Raw genomic sequence first — 20310 nt, forward strand, 5'->3', positions numbered from 1 at the left:
GACGGACGTCGACGCTGCCAGCGTGGAAGCGCCTCGGGTTTCCAGGAAGTAAACTGTGCGGAGTCCCGGCGAGCGAGCGAGCGAGCGGACGGGGAGGCAGGATCGGAGCTAGCTGTAGGGAGGGTGGGAAAACGTACCCTGGAAATACAGAAACAGCCCCGCGAAACGCCCCCCGGAGAACTCGCCGACGAGGCCCCCTCGCCTGTCCCGGCCTCCCGGCACGATGGAGACGCCTTTCCACCAGGTACTGCCGCCTGTCTGCGCCTGGTGTGCGGCGGCGCTGACACGGAACTGGTGCAGGATATAGCAGGGGTAGAAACAGTTGGGAAAAAACAAAGTGTGAGCGTGTGCGTCGCACCTTCTGTCTCCGTGTCTGTTGTCACGTCGAATGAAACAGAATGTGTTATGAAAAGGGTGGATTATTTGCAAGGAAACGCCGAGATCTGTTGCGATCTATGCGTATATTATTATTGTTGTTGTTATTATTGTCCTATAACTTATCGTTCGTCTGTAGAGCCGGCTGAACCGTGCAATATTGAGGACGCCAGAAACGGTCATCTACTTGTCAATACATGTAGGGAAAAAAAAAAGATTTCTTCGTCGTCATTTTGCAGACCCAGCCGTCATTTCGTCGTCATTTTACGGACCCCACAGCCTGCTCGCATTGCAATTCTCGTCACGGCCCGAGTGTCACCGTGCGGTCCTCGTCTGTCGTCGCTCGGGTCCGAGCTGCGACCCTCTGTCGGAAGAGCTCAGCAGGGCTGTGCTGGGTTTCGCCTTGGGCTAGTGGCAGGGAGAAACGGCCATTTCCCTTAAGGGGTCAGATGTGAACTGGGCTGCTTGTAGCCCGTCGTAACAGCTAAGTCACTAAAAAACCTGTTAGTGCTGCGTATGGATTGTTCTGCTTGCATTGTGGGCGTTTAGTAGTTGCGCTGTTTTATTTTTCACTCGTATGCCTGCCGTCTACCTGGAGTTTAAAAAGATGCTGTGTCTGTATTTTGCACAGCAGAAGTGATTCTGCATTTTAAAACCATCGTCGCGGGCTGACAGCTCCCACATTCCCCAAGAATGAGTCCAGTTTCCTGGGTCATAACTGGGAGACAGATATATAAAACCTCCTGTCCTTTTCCTTCTGTGTTCTTTCCACTCTACTAAACAAACCCTGATCCCAGAGAGCCCCATGCCTTGTAGGTCACCCGTGTCAAGACTGGGAACACTTGAAATTTGGTTGATGAAATCAAGCACACCGTTTATTCCGTTCAGGGAACTTTGAAGGCGGAAGCATCCTCTGATCTTAGTCCCAAATGAGTTCTAACATAAACTGCTTCATTTATCTGATCACAAAGAGTTTGTTCCAGATCTCTAGAGGTTGACAAGTTAATGGTCACCTTTGAACTCTGTTGGACTAGGGTCAGAGGTCACTGCTGCCTAAGGGAGTTTCAAATTTAAGGCCAGGATTAAACCCAGACTACAATTTGCCCACCGATCACAAATCCCTGAGATGATGTGACCACCGATGGCATGCTCAGGAACTGCTCTTGGGTAAGCTCTGGGTGGAGCCACTGTGCTCTTGCAAACAGCCGCCAGCAGGTGGGTTCCCAGTTTGCATGTCAGTGGGCGGGTCGAGGCTGGGAGTTAACCAGGCCCGGGGACGACCTTTGAGTCAGACAGGACAGCGGCTGGCTGCAGCCTCGCAGCAGAGTTTCCTCTGTGCCGGAGACAGCCCGAGTGGTGAGGAGCAGCATAATACAAGCCACGAAACAGATACTGAAGCAGTAGTGCATCTCTGTATTTGCTTTAGGTATGATTGCACTTAGGAGCAGTCATGTGCGCCGCGATAAAACTCGCTGCACAGGGTCGGTGCCACTTGCTTGTCAATCTCGTTTCCTTATGCTTCCTCTCGTAGAAAAGGCAAAATCAGCTGCAGCAGATGCGGACAGGGAGGGAATTAGTAATTTAATGAAGAAATATGGCAAAATCGAAGTCATAGCTTCTGTGTCCCGGAACTGAAGTGTCGTTATCGGTGCGTTAGGTAGCTCTTGGGTCCGGTTCTGGCTCTGGATGCGTTCTGTGTGGAGTCTGCATGTTCTCCTTGTGTCTGTATGGGTGCTGTGTGTGTGTGCAGTCCAAAGACACACTGTGTAGATCAGTTGGTGTGTCTTAAGTTGTTGCCTGCATGGATGTGTAGATTGTGTACGTGCCCCTCGCTGGATTGGTATGGCCTGCTGGGCTTCGGCTCATCACGACGCTGTACTGGACGAAGAGCTTATTGACAAAAGGGTGAACGATGGGCGCGTGTGAGTAACTTTGTGAAACCTCGTTCCAGAACCAAAAACTACTTTTGAAAGTGTTGCGGTTGTGTATCGTTTTCCGTTTCTTTTTCTAAACGGGGAAAAAAAAACTGCCGGTGTGGTTTCATGACATCATAACCTTTAGCTGTTACTCGGGTATCTTGCCAGAGGCGCGATTACGGTTTGGATGCCGTGTTTGTCTGCTGCCGCGGCTGCTGATGGTGCTGGTGATGGTATTTCAGATGATGGTGGACCCCACGCTTGCCGAGATGGGGAAGAATCTGAACGAGGCTATGAAGATCCTGGAAGACGGTCAGAGAAGGTAAATCTGGTTGCCATGTGTCTCTCAGTGTGTCGGCCTGTGCCGACCCTCCCTTTTCCAATCGCTCACGCACACTTCTGCTGCACGGTCTCGGGCATGCGTGCACGGATAAGCCCCGTGTTGTTCTGTACAGTAGCTCTGACAGTGTACTCTCTCACGCTGTCGGACATTCTTTCGAACCTCGGGGGGCACAGCTGAAACCGAACCTCGGTGCTGTGTTCCCTTTCTGGGGCAGGCTGTCTGAGCTCCCCCGGGGGCTACGCCTGTACCCGCTTCTCCCTCTGACCTCTGACCGCTGACCTCTGACCTCTGATCTTCGACCTTCCCAAGCCGCGCTGCAGCGCTCCCACCTCTCCCGTTTCCTTTCTTGCTCCTGCAGGGAGGCGGAGGAGGACGCGGACAAACGGCGATACGGACGGGTGGACATCCCTGGGCCTCTGCAGGGAGGGTAAGGTGCCCCTGAGAATTAAGGGTGCTTCTTGGGGAAAAAACGTTCCCAGTTCTTTTTTTTTCCAAAGGGGATAAGAGCGGTGTTCTCGCTTACAAACATTTTGCCTTGGCCGTTTACTCGTTTTAACTTCAGGTGTGATCCCCCCTCTGTTCTTGATCAAATCGGGAGCCTGATCAATACATTAAGCAGCTTAGCTTCAAGCTCGGAGGCGGTATTGGAAATCATTGCAATGAGCAGTGTTGTTCGTTGAATTTGTTCATGAATTCTTCGGTTCTTAAATTTCAAGTTGAGAAGGAACAAATGGTGTTCTTGCTTGTTGATCGCACTAAGTTTGGCTTCCTTGCTTTGTAGCTTGGGGTGAATGTGTGTCCTTAGGCTTCGATGCACATCGGCACGTCCAGACCGTGTTAATGCACTCTCTCTGTCTGCCGGCCTCTCTGCAGTGGGCAGGACGTGGCCAGTATCCTCCAGCTGGTGCAGAACCTGATGCATGGAGACGAGGAGGAGGAGACGCAGGGATACCGGTAAGGACATGCCCCGCAGTGCCTGCTCTCAAGCTCCACCACCGGAAACAGCTGGGCTTCGAACCTTCGCCCACAGCAGGCCATTAGCACAGTTCACACAGGGGGTCAGCAGGCCGGGGACAAGCCAGAGGCTGTATGCAGCCTACACCTTTGCTCCGAGGGCTTTTGGAAACAGCAGGTCATCTGCACTGTGCTACACAGTGCTTCACTGACATGTCTCAGCGGTAGCCCAGTCCAAGCCCTTTTAACCAGTGCACTCCGCCAGCAGTCGACACGTCCACACACAATACTGTGTGTGAGTGTAAATAAATGTCAACTCGGAACTCGTGACGTGGCACCTCAGATTCACTTTGATTTTAAGTGAGACGCATGGGGGGAAAAAAAATCGGTTCAGTTTAAAAATGATATTGTGCTAAAAAATGAAAAAGGAGCAGAGCTGACGGGGTCCCTCCCAAACGCCTGGGCCCTGGGCACGTGCCTGGTTTGCCTGGGCCTTCACGCGGCCTTGGCATCGAGCAGTTCCCATTTCACTGTCGCCCCAGTTCCAGTTCCGAGATTGACCTTTTCCCAGTGACTGCTGCGCACAGTTTCCAGCTTAAATGACAGGTTGGTGCAGTTGTGAAAAGCACAGCCGCGCGGCCCCGCCGCAGGCCGCGCTCGTGGTTTTGGCGTGGGCAGAAGCCGGATGCCGGGCCGCGCGGCTGCGCCTGACGCTGGTGCTTGCTGGTCCTTGTCCCCCCCCTTCCCCAGCAGGATGCAGAATGTCGGGGAGCAGGGTCACATGGCCCTGCTGGGGCACAGCCTGGCCGCCTACATCTCCGTGCTGGACCGGGAGCGGCTGAGGAAGCTGACCACACGCATCCTGTCGGACACCACGCTCTGGCTCTGCCGGCTCTTCAGGTCTGCTCCCCGCCTGGGCTCCCTGCCAGGCCGCCGCGCCGGCGACCCCTTAAGCCAGCCTTGTGCACTTCCTCCCAGCCAGATTATCCTTGGTGACCTCATTTGCACTGAAAATAAAGAATATAGGGCAGCACAGGGGCGCAGTGGTCAGCACTGCTGCCTCACAGCCCTGGAGTCCTGGGTTCCATCCCGGGCCTGGGGTGCTGTCTGTGTGGAGTCTGCATGTTCTCCCCGTGTTGGTGTGGGTTTCCTCCAGGTGCTCCAGTTCCCGGACACGGGGGAGGTTATTTGGCCTCTGGGAATATTGCCCCTGGTGTTAAGTCTGTGCGTGTCTGTGTCTATGGCTGGGGGCTCCCTGTGGTGGACTGGCATCCCGTCCGGGGTGTATCCTGCCCTGCATCCAACGCTTGCTGGGATAGGCTCCGGCTCCCCCGCCATCCCGAATTGGGGTTGGGAAGAGGCTTGAAAATTGATTGACAGATAAAGAAGATATTGTACTGCAGCGTCACCAAGGAATCCAGGAATCAGGCCTGTTTCAGGATGTGTATTGAGCGTTGAGTTATTGTGAGTTTCGGGCTTAACCCACTTGGCTGTAGGACTTTGCAACCAGTGTTGTGGATAAAAAAAAAAATTTGGATTTTTTCTAGCTGAAGTGAAGAGTTATGCACTCTCCCCTTAGTTACTGACTTACTGATCCACCCTTAATGGTGAAAAAGAATAGCAGGTCCGCAGAGCAAAATCGGACCATTCACTTTCAAGGTTTTTAGTTTCCGTCTCACGTGAAGTTTCTCTGACTTCATTACGTGTGTGTGTGTGTGTTTCACTTCTGAGTTAAAACCTGCTCTCTCCTTTTTCCTCCAAATCCTGCTTTTCTCCTGCTCTGGCCAGATATGAGAATGGGTCGGCGTACTACCACGAGGATGACCGGGAGGGACTGATCAGAGTGTGCCGACTGGTCATCCACTCCCGATACGAAGATTACTCCAGCGAGGGCTTCACGGTGCTCAACTGCAAACAGCCTGTCATCTACCAGAGTGCCGCCTGCAGGCAGGGGCTGGGACAGCACCTCTGCACCCAGGTACCATACCCCTCGGCCTGGAGTTGCATCTTGATAGAGATCAGGAATGATCCATTCTGGTGACAGAACTGGCCCCCGTGCAGGGAATCTACTTAATGTATGTTCTTGGAACTGTAGCTATGTGCCCATTGTCGGTCTGAGTGAGGTAGGTCTGTGAATATGAGTCATTTCTCTGGTAGGTGTCCTGGTGGTGAATGGATTCAGAATCCTGTGCATCAGGTCTGCAGAGCTCAGATGTTGACTTTCTGGCACTGCAGGCAGGGTGAACTTGTAAATCCGGTTAGTGAAAAGAAGTATCGGATGAGTTTTTTGTAGCACAGGCAGCCAGAGAAAGAATAGGTCAGGGGGAGAGGTCTTGCAGGGGAGTGTAAACTTGCTGAAGATTCTTGGCCTTTTCTGCGCCTCTTTGTTCAGTGTCCACGGTGATTCTTAAGCTTCATTTTATGCCTCCTACAGGAGGTGTGTGAAAATAAATAGTTTTAAATCGTCGTTTTATTTAAAAAGGTTAAAACTTAACATTTTGTGCATCATTCTGCGAGCTTCACTATTCATTTTTACGAAGCTAATTGACACAGTAGTGTTACAGCAGCCAGGGTTTAACAGCAGCAGCAGTATTAATAGTCCCTGTTTGTCTGGCATTGCTCTTGGGTGCGAGCTGTGTGACTGTATAGGGTACTGCTCTGTTTGCGTGTATAAGGCATGACCAGGTGAATGCAGAACAAGGAAGAGTGTCTGTATAGGATGCAGTTTTGCAAAGAAGACATAATCAGTCTCTCTCTTCTCAGCTGGGCCTGCCCCTCTCCAGCCTGTGCACAGTACCCTGCAACACCATGTTTGGATCCCAGCACCAGATGGTGAGATTTCAAAGTATTTGCTCGTTATTGCAACTTTTTCAATTTAATCAGGTCACCCAGTTTATCGTCAGACTTCCTCTGATATTTACCAGTTTGTTCTGGTTTACACTGCCTTCCGAGCTTCTGATTTACCTTGCTTGACGAAGTGTCGTCACGATGTGCCCAGTATTGCCCCTTTGACCCACACTGCCTGTCTCCCTGCTGCAGGACGTCGCCTTGCTGGACAGGCTGGTGAAAGACGACGTGGACTCTGGGAAGCTCCCCCTGCTGCTCATCGCCAATGCTGGTGAGTGCTGGAGGGCGCGTGGCGGGCTGGTCTTCCCTGAGGTGCAGAGAGGGAGTGCAGACACTCCTGTGCTAGTCCTGCATGTCCCAGCCCTGCCTGTCTCCCTCCCCAGGGACGCCTGGCGCTGGACACACGGACAAGCTGGGGCGGCTGAAGGAGCTCTGTGCCCAGTACGATATGTGGCTTCATGCGGAGGGGTGAGAACTCGGGGACGTCCGTCCTTTCTGTCCTCCCACTACCTCTTACTGGGCCGTCTTGTTGACTCCATTATATTAAAGGTGTTTCACTTTAATACCCTTTTGCATCAAGGTCTAAAAAGGTAAATATTCACCTTTTACAAATGGTCGCCACTCCCAGATCTCGGGTTCATCGTTTATTTGCCATTGTCCTGTTCTCCCAGTGTGTGCAGAGAGTCGAAGGTAGCAATCAACAATTAAAACGGTGAGTGAGTTGTGCAGAAGGACAGTACGGATCCCGGTATGGTCCCACCTGTGTGAGAAGTTCTTGGAAAGTTGTGACATCCCTGAAATGTATGACATCCCGCTGTTGCTCTGAAGTTTAGGTGCTGGGGGCGGTTGTGATGAAATCTAAAATAAGTTCCCGCCACGGAGAGTTCGTTCTGTTTAATCCCTAAGATGTTTGCAGTATTGGGAATGAATCCTAAAGTCTCTGTGTGTTTTAGAGTAAACCTGGCAACGCTGGCACTGGGCTACGTCACGTCGTCAGTGTTGGTAAGTCTAAAGTTCCTGTGCCTCGGTATAGAAAGGATGGAGTATGTCCAGCGACCTGAGTCTCTTCCAGCCTGTGTAACTCAGAGCCCGAACTCTCCTCCCTCCAGGCGGCCACTAAGTGCGACAGCATGACCCTGACGCTGGGTCCCTGGCTGGGCCTTCCAGCGGTGCCCGCCGTGACCCTGTACCGGCACGAGGACCCGGCTCTGGTGAGCACAGCGCCGCCCGTCTGCTGTGCACCGGCCACGTTTTCACCAAGAGAAAAAGCGCTGCTCAGTGCTTTTCATTGCTATATCAAGCGGTTGCACTGAATTCGGCATTGGTCCCCAACAGTGAAAGACATACAAGACAAATAGACAACATGAAGCCGATAAAGAGACAGGTCGACAACACAAAACTGATAATAGATAGGCAGTTTTGATTCAAATTGAATGGCAGTTTTTTTGGGTCAATATGTAACATGCAGTACATCCATTTACATTGCCTGAGCTTTAGAGGAAAGATATTTTGGTCATTGTTCCCTCCGGCCCCCTGGGGGCGCTGTGTGTTGCAGTCCCTCGCCGCCGGCCTAACCTCCAGCCAGCCAGTGGAGAAGCTCCGCGCCCTGCCGCTCTGGCTTTCCCTGCAGTACCTGGGGCATGATGGGATAGTGGAGCGGATCAGGCACGCCTCTCAGCTCGTGAGTGCCCACTGTCCCCGTCGTTTTCAGGCACCTGTGGCGAAGTGGAGGACACAGACGAGCCACACGGACTGCCTGGCTAAGTTTAACTCAAAATTCCCTTCAGAAATTGCAGGCTGCTGTTTGTATTTGTTTGATCTGTTTGGTTGTCAAAATGAATCAACTTAAATTCCTGTCATCTGCAGAGCCAGAGACTCCTGGACCATTTGAAGAAGCTGACTTGCATAAAAACTTCGGTATGTCATTTCATTCATTAATGATAGCTCCGCTGAATAATGACTTACTTACAGTCTAACTCTGTGTTATCCCCAAACTGTACTGACAACTGTAATATTTTTATTTAATCCAGATCTTAACCCGTTTGGTTACATTTTTTCTGTGGCAATTTTAAATGGGCTGGCTCCACATGCGAGCTCATTAATAAAGCCATACAGGGTAGAGAGCAAAGCAGTGCGTAAGATGTACAGTATAGCTGCGTTATGAAGTCCCTGAGTGGTGCATATCCTTTGAGCACGGAAGAAAATATCGCTGGTACAGAAATCCAAATCCAGTCAAAGCTCCATTCGTGTGAGCCGCTCTGGTTGAACAGGACAGTTGCTCTGCCTGTGCTCACTCAGATGCCGGCGGCTCTGATGCTGCGTCACCCGGAAGCACTTGCCCTGTAGCGCTTGCCCCGTGAACACGAGCTTCTGTTTTGTTGCTGCCGCCAGGACGACGTTGACAGGGTGATGTCTCTTCTCGAGGCCCTGCACATGGTAAAAGAACAAAACACAGGGGCAGACGAAGCCCCGCTAACCGAGTCGAATCTAACCTGCGTGTGTCTGCAACTAGTGAGAGTGGGTGCCTTGGTTTCAGGGTCTGGTCTCGAGGTCCCGGGTGCCCCCGATTTCAGCAGGCTCTATGAGGGATGTCCTGGGCTCTCTGATTCTGTCCATTGTAGGTGGGATCAACCCCTTTGCCTGCTCTCACCCTCATCTCCCTCATCTTCCTCCCTTTTCATCCCTCATGTCCCATGCTCGCAATCCGAGGCGCCAGACAGTGATCCAACTGCGAGAGAATAAGGGGGTCTTACACCCAGTATTGCTTCTGTACCCCGCGGGGCTGTGGCCTGCTCTAAGAAAAGGGTGCAGTGTCACGTGACCTGTCACGAGTCGGGGTAAAGCTGGGGCCCAGCCAAGAACATTGTCCTCTCTCCTGCCCACAGGCCTGTGGTGGCAGGAGCCATGTGGGATAGCACCTGCGTTCAGAAACGTGACTGTCCCGCTTGCAGAGTAACACAGAGGGCCTGCCAGCCCCTACTCGCTACTCACACCCCTTAGACTCCCCGAGAGTGACAGGCGCCCTGCTCCAACAGGGTGCGGGTAGAGATGGAAGGCCAAGGGGGTTGTGGGAAGTCTCGTCCCCCTCGGCACCTCCCATTCCCGCAACCATCTCCAGCCTCAGACGCAAGAGCTCAGCTCAAGCCAAACCACATCTGCTGTGAGGCAGCACCATTGAGCGCACAAGGTCTCGGTAAAGCCCTCCACAGAGGGTGGCGGTTTCGAGCGGAGCAGACACGCGCCCGGACACAGATTCAACTGCACTTGCAGACACACCCCCCTTCTCCGGCTTTACTGCGAGCCTGTTTAACCAGTCTGCTGCCTCTAACACGCGTCTTATTAACCGCCGTTAAGCAGGCTCTGTAAAGCTGCTGGGTTTTATTTAATAAAGGGTGTGAAAGTGTCTCCTGGCTGGGCTGATATTGCCAAAGTGTATGGCAGTGACTTCTGGATCGGCGCAGAAGGTGCAGGATTGGGTTTGGCTTGGGGAGGCTCTTGTGCTTCCTCTCCGACACTCATCAGTGATGTTGGGCACCGCTCCTCTCAATGTGCACTGTCAGCTGTTGTCGGCTCCCCGTGGTGCCATGTGTCGGCCAGTGTCGTGCTCTGTGCGGCTCTCAGGTGTGTAGTCCCCCAACAGGGCGCGTCGCAGAAACAAAATCACATCGGTATGGGTGTCTAGGGAAGACCCGGCTGTTCTTGTAAAACTAGGAGGTGGGGTTATACAAGGACGTGAGGCTCTGCTGTGTGTTAATTAACATTCACCTTAAGCACTAAAAATGGACAATTCTGCAGAGGCGACCCAACTGCTTGGATACTGCAATGGGGGGCTCATTGTTCATCGGGCTTGCACATTAACCATGGACCTGCATGGGGATACAGGGGCCTGGTGGGCTGGCATCAATGTAGCATTTCAGGAAGGTGAATGTAAACACTTTTCCTGAGCGCTGAAACTCGCCTATAGAAAATGGTGCATAGTCCTGGATATTTGAGCAAATAATCTAGAGAATCAAGCGGACTTGAGGGTGTAATTTATAGCCAATCGTGATCAAAGTATGTTGTGATACAAGAAAGATCAGCAACTATAGTTCAATACAGAATCAGATATACAGTAGAATATATTAATATGTAGTTAAGACAGTTGCACTGGTTTAGTTTTTCTTATCCTCTATTTCTGTGTGCCATATTATTGTATGGATAGAGGTCAGTGATCACATCATTATTTGATAGAGTGCCTGCTATCTGCAAAATGTGTGTTTTCTAAACTACTATTGTCTGTCTGTCAGGTGGAGGATGAGCTGAACTCCCCGGTTGTGGTGTTCAGGTTCTGTCAGGAGGGCAGTGCAGGTAAGAGACACTGTGGCCTCTTAGTGCTGGGCTCTCAGGGGGGCAGTGCTGGTACTGGAGCACTCAGGAGGGCAGTGCTGGCTACAGGAGCTCTCAGGGGGGCAGTGCTGGGTACAGGAGCTCTCAGGAGGGCAGTGCTGGGTACAGGAGCTCTCAGGAGGGCAGTGCTGAGTACAGGAGCTCTCAGGAGGGCAGTGCTGGGTACAGGGGCTCTCAGGAGGGCAGTGCTGGGTACAGGAGCTCTCAGGAGGGCAGTGCTGGGTACAGGTGCTCTCAGGAGGGCAGTGCTGGGTACAGGAGCTCTCAGGAGGGCAGTGCTGGTACAGGAGCTCTCAGGGGGGCAGTGCTGGGTACAGGAGCTCTCAGGGGGGCAGTGCTGGGTACAGGAGCTCTCAGGAGGGCAGTGCTGGTACAGGAGCTCTCAGGGGGGCAGTGCTGGTACTGGAGCACTCAGGGGGGCAGTGCTGGGTACAGGAGCTCTCAGGGGGGCAGTGCTGGGTACAGGAGCTCTCAGGGGGGCAGTGCTGGTACTGGAGCACTCAGGGGGGCAGTGCTGGGTACAGGAGCTCTCAGGGGGGCAGTGCTGGGTACAGGAGCTCTCAGGAGGGCAGTGCTGGGTACAGGAGCTCTCAGGGGGGCAGTGCTGGTACAGGTGCTCTCAGGAGGGCAGTGCTGGGTACAGGAGCTCTCAGGAGGGCAGTGCTGGTACAGGAGCTCTCAGGAGGGCAGTGCTGGGTACAGGAGCTCTCAGGAGGGCAGTGCTGGGTACAGGAGCTCAGGAGGGCAGTGCTGGGTACAGGAGCTCAGGAGGGCAGTGCTGGGTACAGGAGCTCTCAGGAGGGCAGTGCTGGTACAGGAGCTCTCAGGAGGGCAGTGCTGGGTACAGGAGCTCAGGAGGGCAGTGCTGGGTACAGGAGCTCAGGAGGGCAGTGCTGGGTACAGGAGCTCTCAGGAGGGCAGTGCTGGGTTCAGGAGCTCAGGAGGGCAGTGCTGGGTACAGGAGCTCAGGAGGGCAGTGCTGGGTACAGGAGCTCAGGAGGGCAGTGCTGGGTACAGGAGCTCTCAGGAGGGCAGTGCTGGTACAGGAGCTCTCAGGAGGGCAGTGCTGGGTACAGGAGCTCAGGAGGGCAGTGCTGGGTACAGGAGCTCAGGAGGGCAGTGCTGGGTACAGGAGCTCTCAGGAGGGCAGTGCTGGGTTCAGGAGCTCAGGAGGGCAGTGCTGGGTACAGGAGCTCAGGAGGGCAGTGCTGGGTACAGGAGCTCTCAGGAGGGCAGTGCTGGTACAGGAGCTCAGGAGGGCAGTGCTGGGTACAGGAGCTCTCAGGAGGGCAGTGCTGAGTACAGGAGCTCTCAGGGGGACAGTGCTGAGTACAGGAGCTCTCAGGGGGGCAGTGCTGGGTACAGGAGCTCTCAGGAGGGCAGTGCTGGGTACAGGAGCTCTCAGGAGGGCAGTGCTGTTTGCCAGTGAGACTCAGTTGGATTTGAATGAGACGATGCTGTGGTCCCACTCTCACTGACCCTACCCTCCCTTCAGGTTCCAGTGGGGGCTCGGAGGGGGGGGCCCTGAATGGCGAGAGGGAGCTGCAGGATGCTCTAAACCGATGGGTAAGACGTGCACCTCTCACTCGCCGGAGGTGGATTCAGATTCAGGGAAATAGACCTTCGGGATTTATAATCCTTGTACAGCTGGAACTGTTAAAGCAGGATGTCTAATATTTCCCCCCACAGTACTTGTGACCACTTACTTAACATTTTCAATGATAAAGTACAGTAATGGCCTTCAAATATTCAACACCTGGAACTGGTGTTATTTAAGGACCGTCATATTCTCAACCCTGAGCTATATCCCACTAGTTTTTCTCCACGAGATGATTACTTAGGAACATTTCTTTGATGTTGGAGACATCCTAGTTAGGGTTCTGTTTTGCATTTGCATAATCCCGTAGCCCAGGATTTCAGCTAAAAATGAGAAACCAGTGAGATGGTGTGTGAACTGCCTCTTCTGCGATGGGGGAAGGGGGGTGTAACTTCTCGCCCTCTGCCCGCAGCTTGGCGAGCGGCTGGCGCAGCTGGTACCGGCCAGCGGCGTGGACGTGGTGGAGCTGGAGGACGAGGGCACCTGTGTGAGGTTCAACCCCCTCATGACGGCGGCAGGTAGGGGTCCGCCTGGGCGCAGGGGGGGGGGGGGCGGTGAGGAGGAGTCCGACCGCAGCGGCGCGGGCAGATGCCGGCGCATCTCTCTGTGAGCTCCCCCCTGTGGCGACAGCGCGTGCGGAACACAGCTGTGCATCCAGGCTGTCAAAACGGGGCTTTCTCTAATTTATTGAGTGTAAAAAATATATTCAGAACCTCCCTTGGTGGGCGTCAGCCCGCGTTCCTGCTTCAGCATGCAGGTTAGTGAATGTGGTCCCTGTGTAAGAGCCCTGCTGCTGCGTGTGACTGGCGTGCTCCTGTTGGCAGTGCTGGGCACCCGGGAGGAGGACGTGGACGCGCTGGTGCAGCAGCTGCAGGACAAGGTGCCCCTGCTCAACAGCACCCTGCGTCTGCGCCTGGACTTCCGGGAGGAGGTGTACCGCGCCCCCGGGCTGGCCTACATCGAGGACCTGAGCTGGCCGGGGCTGGGGGCCATCCGGTGAGCTGGGTCAGGGGGGATTCGGTGAAGGAAAAGCCAGAGGCGCGTAGGAGAGAAACTGCCCTCTTCTGACCTCGAGCCGCCCTCTTCGTTATCTTGGCGTAAGAACCGGAGGTTTGTTTTTTTTTGTCCTGGTGCATGAACCCTTGGCTTGTGTCGCCCCCAGGTATGAGCCGAGCGGCGAAGAGCCCGATGAGGAGAAGAGGCAGCAGGAGGCGGAGAAGATCAACAGCGGGCTGCTGAAGAAGCTCCGAGAGCTGGACTCCGACCTCCTCTTCTCCACCGGTGAGCCCGTCCCACCATCTTGGTTTCCGAAATGATCCAGATGCATGCTGGGCGAAATGTTTTGTACAAGGTTGATTTTGCAAAGACTGATGTTTTTTAAAAGCCCTGCATAATTCCGGTCACAGAGGTGGGGGAGGTCACCTTGAATCCCCCATCCCAGGACGAAAGAGTTCCCAAACTCGGCTTTGCCCGCAGGACCGGAGTTTGGCTCGGAGCAGAACTGTGTCTACATCGGAATAGCGACGGAGGACCTGGACGTGACGGAGCTGGTGGAGACGATTGCGGTCATGGGCCGGGACATCGAGGAGAACTCCAAGGTGAAGCCCGTCGCGCTCGGCTTCGTGCCCGGAGCAGCCTAGAAGAAGACTGGCTGCACAAGAGGGGGCTCTGTCCTGTGTGACCCCTGAGCCCAGTGCTGAGTCCGACTCTCTTTCCCAGCTGCTGGAAAACATGACGGAGGTGGTGCGGAAGGGCATCCAGGAAGCGGAGCAGCAGCTCCAGAAGGCCAACGAGGAGAAGCTCATGGAGGAGGTGGGTGTCGGCCCTGGGGGTCAGTTGTCCGAGCTGGGGTCCACTGGGGCACGCTCCGTGCTCCCCCTGGGCTCGCTGCGACAGCTCTGGACCGGGATGCGGCCGGGCGCCGGATAGCTGACCTGTCCGGTTGCTTGCAGCCTCAGTGGGAGCTTGAATCCGGGCTGGCCCCTGGGGCTCGGCGCGAGTGTGCCCTGCGGACCCGTGAAGCTGCTGTCGCTCTCTGTCTGCAGGGCCTGCTGCGGCAGATCCCCGTCGTGGGCTCCGTCCTGAACTGGTTCTCCCCCGTCCAGAGCTCCATCAAGGGCCGCACCTTCAACCTGGCCGCAGGTACAGTAGCCACCCGCACACAGACACCCGAGGCTCTCTGAGGGGTCCCAGAGAGAGTGCCTTTGCTTTCAAGCTGCAGTGGTGTCCGGCGTCTCACCGGGATTGTGAACCCTGCGGATTCACAAAGTCCAGACTCGGTCTGCCGCGTGAGGGGGCGACGGTTCCATCTGCATGTCTGTGTTCCTCAGGCTCGCTGGACTCCACAGAGCCCACCTACTCCCTGAAGGCCCAGGCCACCCGAGGAACACCACCTCCCACCCCCACGTCCATCCGCACCAAGCAGTGTCTGCCAGGTAACCCCCGCAGCTCTTGTGTGCTGGCTCTAGCTGTCTGGGTGATCCACTGGGACATCCACAGTGCCATACCGAATTCCGGCCCTCCATCTGTAAGCAGGAGGCTTTGTGAAAGAGGCCACATACACTCCCAGCTCCTGGGACTACCTTTCTCATTCTCCATTAGCTCCAACCCACTAGTTCCTCTTTGCCGTGTTCTAGGCAGATGTCCGATTGCTAGTGTAGAAGCACAAAGATGTAGTAGGTCCCATCTAATATGTACTGCTCCTTTTGTTGCCATGGTCAGGCATCTTATTTGGACAGCAAACAGAAGTCCATTAAGCAATACGTCCAGCCACCCTCCTTTTTTGCCTCCGCTTGAGCAGTCCCTACACAGCCATGAAAGCAAAAGGCGCAGAGCAGGCCTGTCCTGTACTGGCAGCAGTTCGGGCGCTGAGTGTGTGCTCCTTCCGCCCCCCCCCGGCAGGCCAGAAGATGTTCCGCCGCTCGCTGGCTGGCTCCGACGTCCACAGCGAGACCAGCTCCGTGGGTCAGGCGGAGGAGCTGGAGAGGGAGGGGCCTCGGAGCCCCACCCCCGAGGGGAGGGGCTCGGATGATCAACAGGACCCCGCCCCCATGGTCACGCCGCAGCCCGACGCCCCTGTTGAGAGAGAACCTGGCGAGGGGGCCCAGCAGGAGACAGAGCAAGCACACACTCTGAGATAGGATTCCCTCAGACGGGGGGGGGGCTGGGGGGGGCAGGCTAGGCTCACAGGTGAAGGGCCAGCTGAATGATTAGTAGATTGCTGTGTACCTACTGTGCTCCAAATTTCCACTTCCCTTGTTAGCAAAAAGGGAAAGATCAGACTTCTGAAACCACTTATATGCACATAACAGAACAGCAATAGGAGTTTCAACACTTCCTGAGTTCAGCATCTCTCGATTCGTTTTTTTTTTACGCACTTAACACTACGTCAGTCACTTAAGACATGGTTATTCCCTTCGAGGTTCAGAGGGCTAGGTATAGAGCTGGTAGTGAAAGACATGTCTAAAACCTTTTCAGATTGGAAGAAGATCTATTTGAAATCATTCCTGTAAGAAGTAAGGTTGGGAACCAACAGATCGCCAGCCCAGGGGACGGCTTTCATCACTTTTTTTATTTTCTGCCCGAGTAAAGACCAGGGCGTAAACTCTAGTGAAGCAGTAGAAGCTACCCAGGACCAGCTCTCGGCCGGCTGCACCCCCCTGCCAGAGCGGCCAGGGAGACAGAAAGGGCAGGGCATGTTCAGGTCCTGCTACTGGCTCTTTAGCAAACGCCTGCCTCATGTGAGTCACAGAACACTCAGAATTCCTTTAATAGCGAATCCTAAAATACCTTCACTTCGTAGCAGATGACCGCTGATGCCACCTTGTGGTTTAAGTAAAAAGATCCACTTTTTATGATACTTGGACGTGACACACAGTATGAGTACCTGGTTAACCCTTACCCCTTACTTAACTTTTAGAAAGCAGAACAGAAGAACACTAACAGGGGCCTTGTGCATTGCGGTAGAAGGGTGGTTTACTGACATGTTTGCTGGACTAATCAAGAGGTTTTATCTAACAGAGATCAATTAGTAGTTTGGGCTTTGCAACACTCATTAATTAGTAATGGTGGATAGTTCATTCAAGCAGAAGTATCTCATAGTGAAAACTGGAAAGTTCCACCAGAAGAAAATCCCGCTGTTATGCCAGTATTTTAGTTTTGTCAACAAAAGAATGTAATTTAAATGTGGAACTGGTATTCTGTAACCACAACTAACCTTACTTTGTCATGACCTCCGTCCACCATTTTATTTTTCTACACTGAAATGAAAAACAACATTATTGTTGTGGCCAGTGAGTGGTGAAAGTTGGAGGCTCTCCAATTGTGTCAATAACATCAGGCTCTTTTAACAGCGTGTTGACTGAGGCTCCAACTGGTGAATTTAATTTCCGTCATCTTGCATAACTGAATTTTTACCTTTTTTAAATTATTTTTTGTAAATGTTTCTTCCAAAACAGTTTTTTTAGGACAAGGCGAGGGGGAGAAAAGCGCTCAGTACCGCCCCCTCTAGGTGGCCATGTCTGGGGCTCTCTGCACTTTTCTCCACATTAAACCTTCTGCTTCCTGTCGAGCTTTAAACCGAGACCGTGTGGAACTTGAGCCATGTGGGCTTGTGAGCTGTGATGTGGCTTTAGTGAAGCGATACGTTTTATTTCTCAATCTACAGGAAACAAGCAGCAAGGAGGAGTTCCTATAAACCATGGGTAGAAAAAAGGGTTGTTTTGGAAAGTGCAGTTTTGTTTTATGTGCTGTAAAGTGCATTCAGATCTTTCTATAGTCTTCCTCCTAATTATTTTGTAATTTTTGGTGAAATGAAGAATACTGATTTATTGAGCTAAGGGGAAAAAAATAGACTCTGATTTTAATAATATATTACCATGGGAACAGGAAGGGTTTATTTTTATTACCATACGTTAGGCTCTGCTGTAGTGTATTTAATAAATACATCAGAAACAACACAAAAAAAATACAGATGTAGGAATAGACGTCTTGGTGTTCATCTTTGAAAGCTGGAGCGATAACATGTCCAGCTTCAGCTTTCATCTTGGGGGAAAAAAAAAGGAAACCATTTGAATCCTATCAATAAACTCGAGCGTAAAACTGTTTCTCTGCTCCGTGCCTTCTTTCGGGACAGCAGGTGGTCATGTCCAGCTCCTTTTACAGGGCTACTCAGAGCTCCAGCTTCCTATGCACAGGGGCAGGCTTCGATTTGTCCAAGTCAGCAAATAATGGGTCCAATTCGGTCATTAACAGCTCAGGGAGTAAGAGGTCAAGCAACCTGCTGTAATCCCAGGATAACAGCCACACTTCAGGATCAGCCTGCCCCCTTCCCCCTTCCTGTGGTCACTCCCACCCCCGGCACTGCAGCCCGGCCAGTCCCATTCAGACCTGCTGAAATCCCCAGCCAGGCAAGGGGGCAGGGGCATTACTGGGCCGAGGGGTGGTGTGCAGACTCGAGAGCCCCAGTCTCCCCAGTTCGCCCCACCCCCTGCGCCGTCGCAGGCACGGGGAAGGGGTTGAAATAACCCCCCAAGCGAGGATCTGCTCTCGGAGGCTGGGAATGCAGGGGGGGGGGGCGCGCCGAGGGCGGGCGGTGCTGTTCTCTGCGTGGGGACACCCCTACTGCTGCACGCCCCCGGGTGCCCTCTCCCAGCCGCCCTGTGCGCTCCGGCAGTACAGCTGTGGCTCCTCCCCCGGGAACAGGCTGTCCGGGCTCGGGTGCTCCAGCAGGAACCGGATGGTGCTCTTGATGTGCTGGACGAAGTGGGGGGGCTCCACCAGGGGGGATGTGGACAGATGCTGCCGGGGGGAGAAGCACAGGGCCCTATTAAAGACCTACTGCTCCTTCCTGCTATTGGTATAAGAAAACATCGAGCACTATGCCTATGTCACGTCTTTTTAGTACCTCAATTACATCGGTTTATTTAAAAATGTGCAGAAGGCAGGGGAGTTTGTTCCGGGAGCACGCGCAACACTTAAGCTCCAAGACGCTGCCGGTCGCACCTTTAATATCGTGTCATCATCCTGCGTCAGCCAGAAACCGATGTCGGGGTTTGGCGACCACTGACACGGGCCGATCCTCACCAGGCCCCTTCCGGCATCGTAGATGTTGGCCATCTGGAGAGACAGAACCCGAGCTCACGTCTCCCTCGCACACACGGCATCCCCATCCCCCCCGCTGTCGAATACAGGTCCCCCCCTCTCTCGCGCGCCTCGCCACCTCCTGTTCCGCTGGCTACTGACGGGACCGACGCCAGGGCCCAGAGCCGAGCCGGTGCTCCCGGTACCTGTCCCCCCGCGAAGGTCCGGGCGGATCGCAGCTCCTCAGCGGGGCCTCTGCTCGGGAACGACGCCGGGAACACGTCTCCGCTCTTCACATCCACCCCTGCAGACGACGGACAGCGACGGCCACTTCACCAACCTGCAGCCCCAACTGGACCGACCCGGCGCGCCGGCCCTGCCCGCTACCGGGACGGCAGGCTGCCCAAGCAATCCAGGCTGCAGCGGTAAGCCGGTTACTTACTGCTGTAGCCCAGTAGGGGGCGCACTTCCCTTTAGCTCATTATTTCTAAAGCCATGCCTCTGTATCTGCCTTACAGTGCAAATTCTAGTCTGGTGCTCTTCCATCCCGCCTTCCTGAAGGTCCCCCCCCCCCCCAAGTTCCACGGGTGCAGATGTTTCTCAGCTCTCCAGCGGATATTCCGCGCCTCGCCCAGCTGGGCACGGCTTTGCAGTGGCGGATGAAAAAGAGCCCCTTTTATGTGCAGAGCAATTGTGGACTTTTAAGGTGCAACGCTGCATACAATGCAAGCGACAACTCCTATCAGTAATAGTTGGAAGACACTCCCAATATCCCGGTGGGGAGAACTAAAGGCTCCTCCACGTGTGAGCACGTTGAGTTGCAGTTTAAAAAAATATATCTGCAGGTCGATCAAAAGCTGCCAAGTCCTAGGATTTACTGCAAAGCTTGAACTAATCAGCCCTGTGAAACAACTAATGTTAACTCAAATGCCACAAAGAAATGTTGATTTGGATAAAGAAAGAACAGAAACCTTAATAATGGCATGAAACTTAAGACCACAGATTAGTTAAAAATCTCCTCCCCCTGTTACCCCATATTCCCACTGTACCTATTCCATAAACCACAGGTCTGTGTGTTCCTCCTGACACAACGTCGTTCAGCTCTGGAAGGGAAGGGAGACAGAAGACACAATCCTGAGATTTATCAAACAGCAGAAGGTGCCTGTGGCTGGTCTCTCCCTTGCTGTGGCTTTTGCTAGACAAAATACCTTCAGTTAATGCCCCGATTCTCTCTAGGGGGTAAACAAGCGCTTTCATTTCCTCCAGTTCCATCGAGAGGGTAAGAGCTCACCTGAGATGCAGCACGTGACCAAGTGGATATCTTCTGTCTGCCTGTCGAAGGCGGCTACCCAGAAGACGAAGACAGGTACAAGTCAGCCTCCAATTCACCAACGCTGAAGGAATGTACCCCCATCCCAACACAGTGCTCTTACACCAATACAAGATTTAAGATCTCTGACTACGGATTGATCCATGGAATCTGTATCATGCCTACATGACTTGTAAGATAATCAGAGATGCATCATCATAATAATAATAATAATATGTACAAGAGCTCCACACTGGCCCACCTGAAGCTCAGACCTGCTAGTTCTGGCTGACCAGACATGCATGAGCTGAAAGACCACCACAAGCTCACCAGTCAACTCCCTGCCAGGCCAATAATCAATACCCCAGCGCGCACATGCCTGCTCACCTAGAAGCTGGAAGCTGAGGTTGTGGGATGTCCTCATGTCATCGTCGAACCCTCCGACCAGGTGCAGCTCCAGCCTACACAAGGCAGGACAGCATGAGACGGGAGAGAGAGCTGC

At 53.5% G+C, this 20310-nt stretch overlaps 2 protein-coding genes across 6 annotated transcripts in view; one reads left to right on the forward strand and one right to left on the reverse strand.

The window, feature by feature from the left end:
- pdxdc1 (pyridoxal-dependent decarboxylase domain containing 1) lies at window positions 1-17523 on the forward strand. 5 transcript variants are annotated; one of them, XM_069181046.1, is made up of 24 exons: window positions 1-244; window positions 2534-2613; window positions 2993-3061; window positions 3508-3588; window positions 4342-4488; window positions 5377-5566; window positions 6352-6420; window positions 6628-6706; window positions 6819-6903; window positions 7389-7437; window positions 7545-7646; window positions 7991-8116; window positions 8302-8352; window positions 8972-9052; window positions 10722-10782; window positions 12317-12387; window positions 12831-12936; window positions 13243-13414; window positions 13581-13699; window positions 13895-14016; window positions 14138-14230; window positions 14464-14560; window positions 14749-14853; window positions 15320-17523. In XM_069181046.1, exons 1-24 carry the CDS (start codon window positions 224-226, stop codon window positions 15556-15558), a joined length of 2415 nt encoding a protein of 804 aa, XP_069037147.1. In that variant the 5' UTR covers window positions 1-223; the 3' UTR covers window positions 15559-17523. The 5 variants fall into 5 exon arrangements, with proteins under 5 accessions (XP_069037147.1, XP_069037148.1, XP_069037146.1 ...); XM_069181047.1 differs by lacking the exon at window positions 8972-9052 and adding an exon at window positions 8827-8871 and having other exon boundaries at window positions 2-244; window positions 4339-4488; XM_069181045.1 differs by having other exon boundaries at window positions 2-244; window positions 4339-4488.
- The window catches only part of ntan1 (N-terminal asparagine amidase), a 5200-nt gene continuing 2167 nt past the window's right edge, over window positions 17278-20310 (reverse strand). The window contains exons 5-10 of the mRNA XM_006637319.3: window positions 20196-20269; window positions 19791-19844; window positions 19549-19602; window positions 18706-18803; window positions 18422-18535; window positions 17278-18217 (exon numbers count right to left, since the gene is read on the reverse strand). Of these exons, the coding sequence (XP_006637382.2) occupies window positions 18038-18217; window positions 18422-18535; window positions 18706-18803; window positions 19549-19602; window positions 19791-19844; window positions 20196-20269 (574 nt within the window). The 3' untranslated portion in view covers window positions 17278-18037. The remainder of the gene's footprint in view (window positions 18218-18421; window positions 18536-18705; window positions 18804-19548; window positions 19603-19790; window positions 19845-20195; window positions 20270-20310) is intronic.

The sequence above is a fragment of the Lepisosteus oculatus genome, chromosome 19 (genome assembly GCF_040954835.1).
Source record: "Lepisosteus oculatus isolate fLepOcu1 chromosome 19, fLepOcu1.hap2, whole genome shotgun sequence".
NCBI classification, from domain to species: Eukaryota; Metazoa; Chordata; class Actinopteri; order Semionotiformes; family Lepisosteidae; genus Lepisosteus; species Lepisosteus oculatus.

Coding starts and splice junctions, on each gene's coding strand:
- pdxdc1 (XM_069181045.1), top strand. CDS start 224: ATGGAGACGCCTTTCCACCAG. Junction 6,421..6,627: donor TTGGATCCCAGCACCAGATG/GTGAGATTTCAA, acceptor TCCCTGCTGCAG/GACGTCGCCTTGCTGGACAG. Junction 7,438..7,544: donor ACGTCACGTCGTCAGTGTTG/GTAAGTCTAAAG, acceptor TCCTCCCTCCAG/GCGGCCACTAAGTGCGACAG.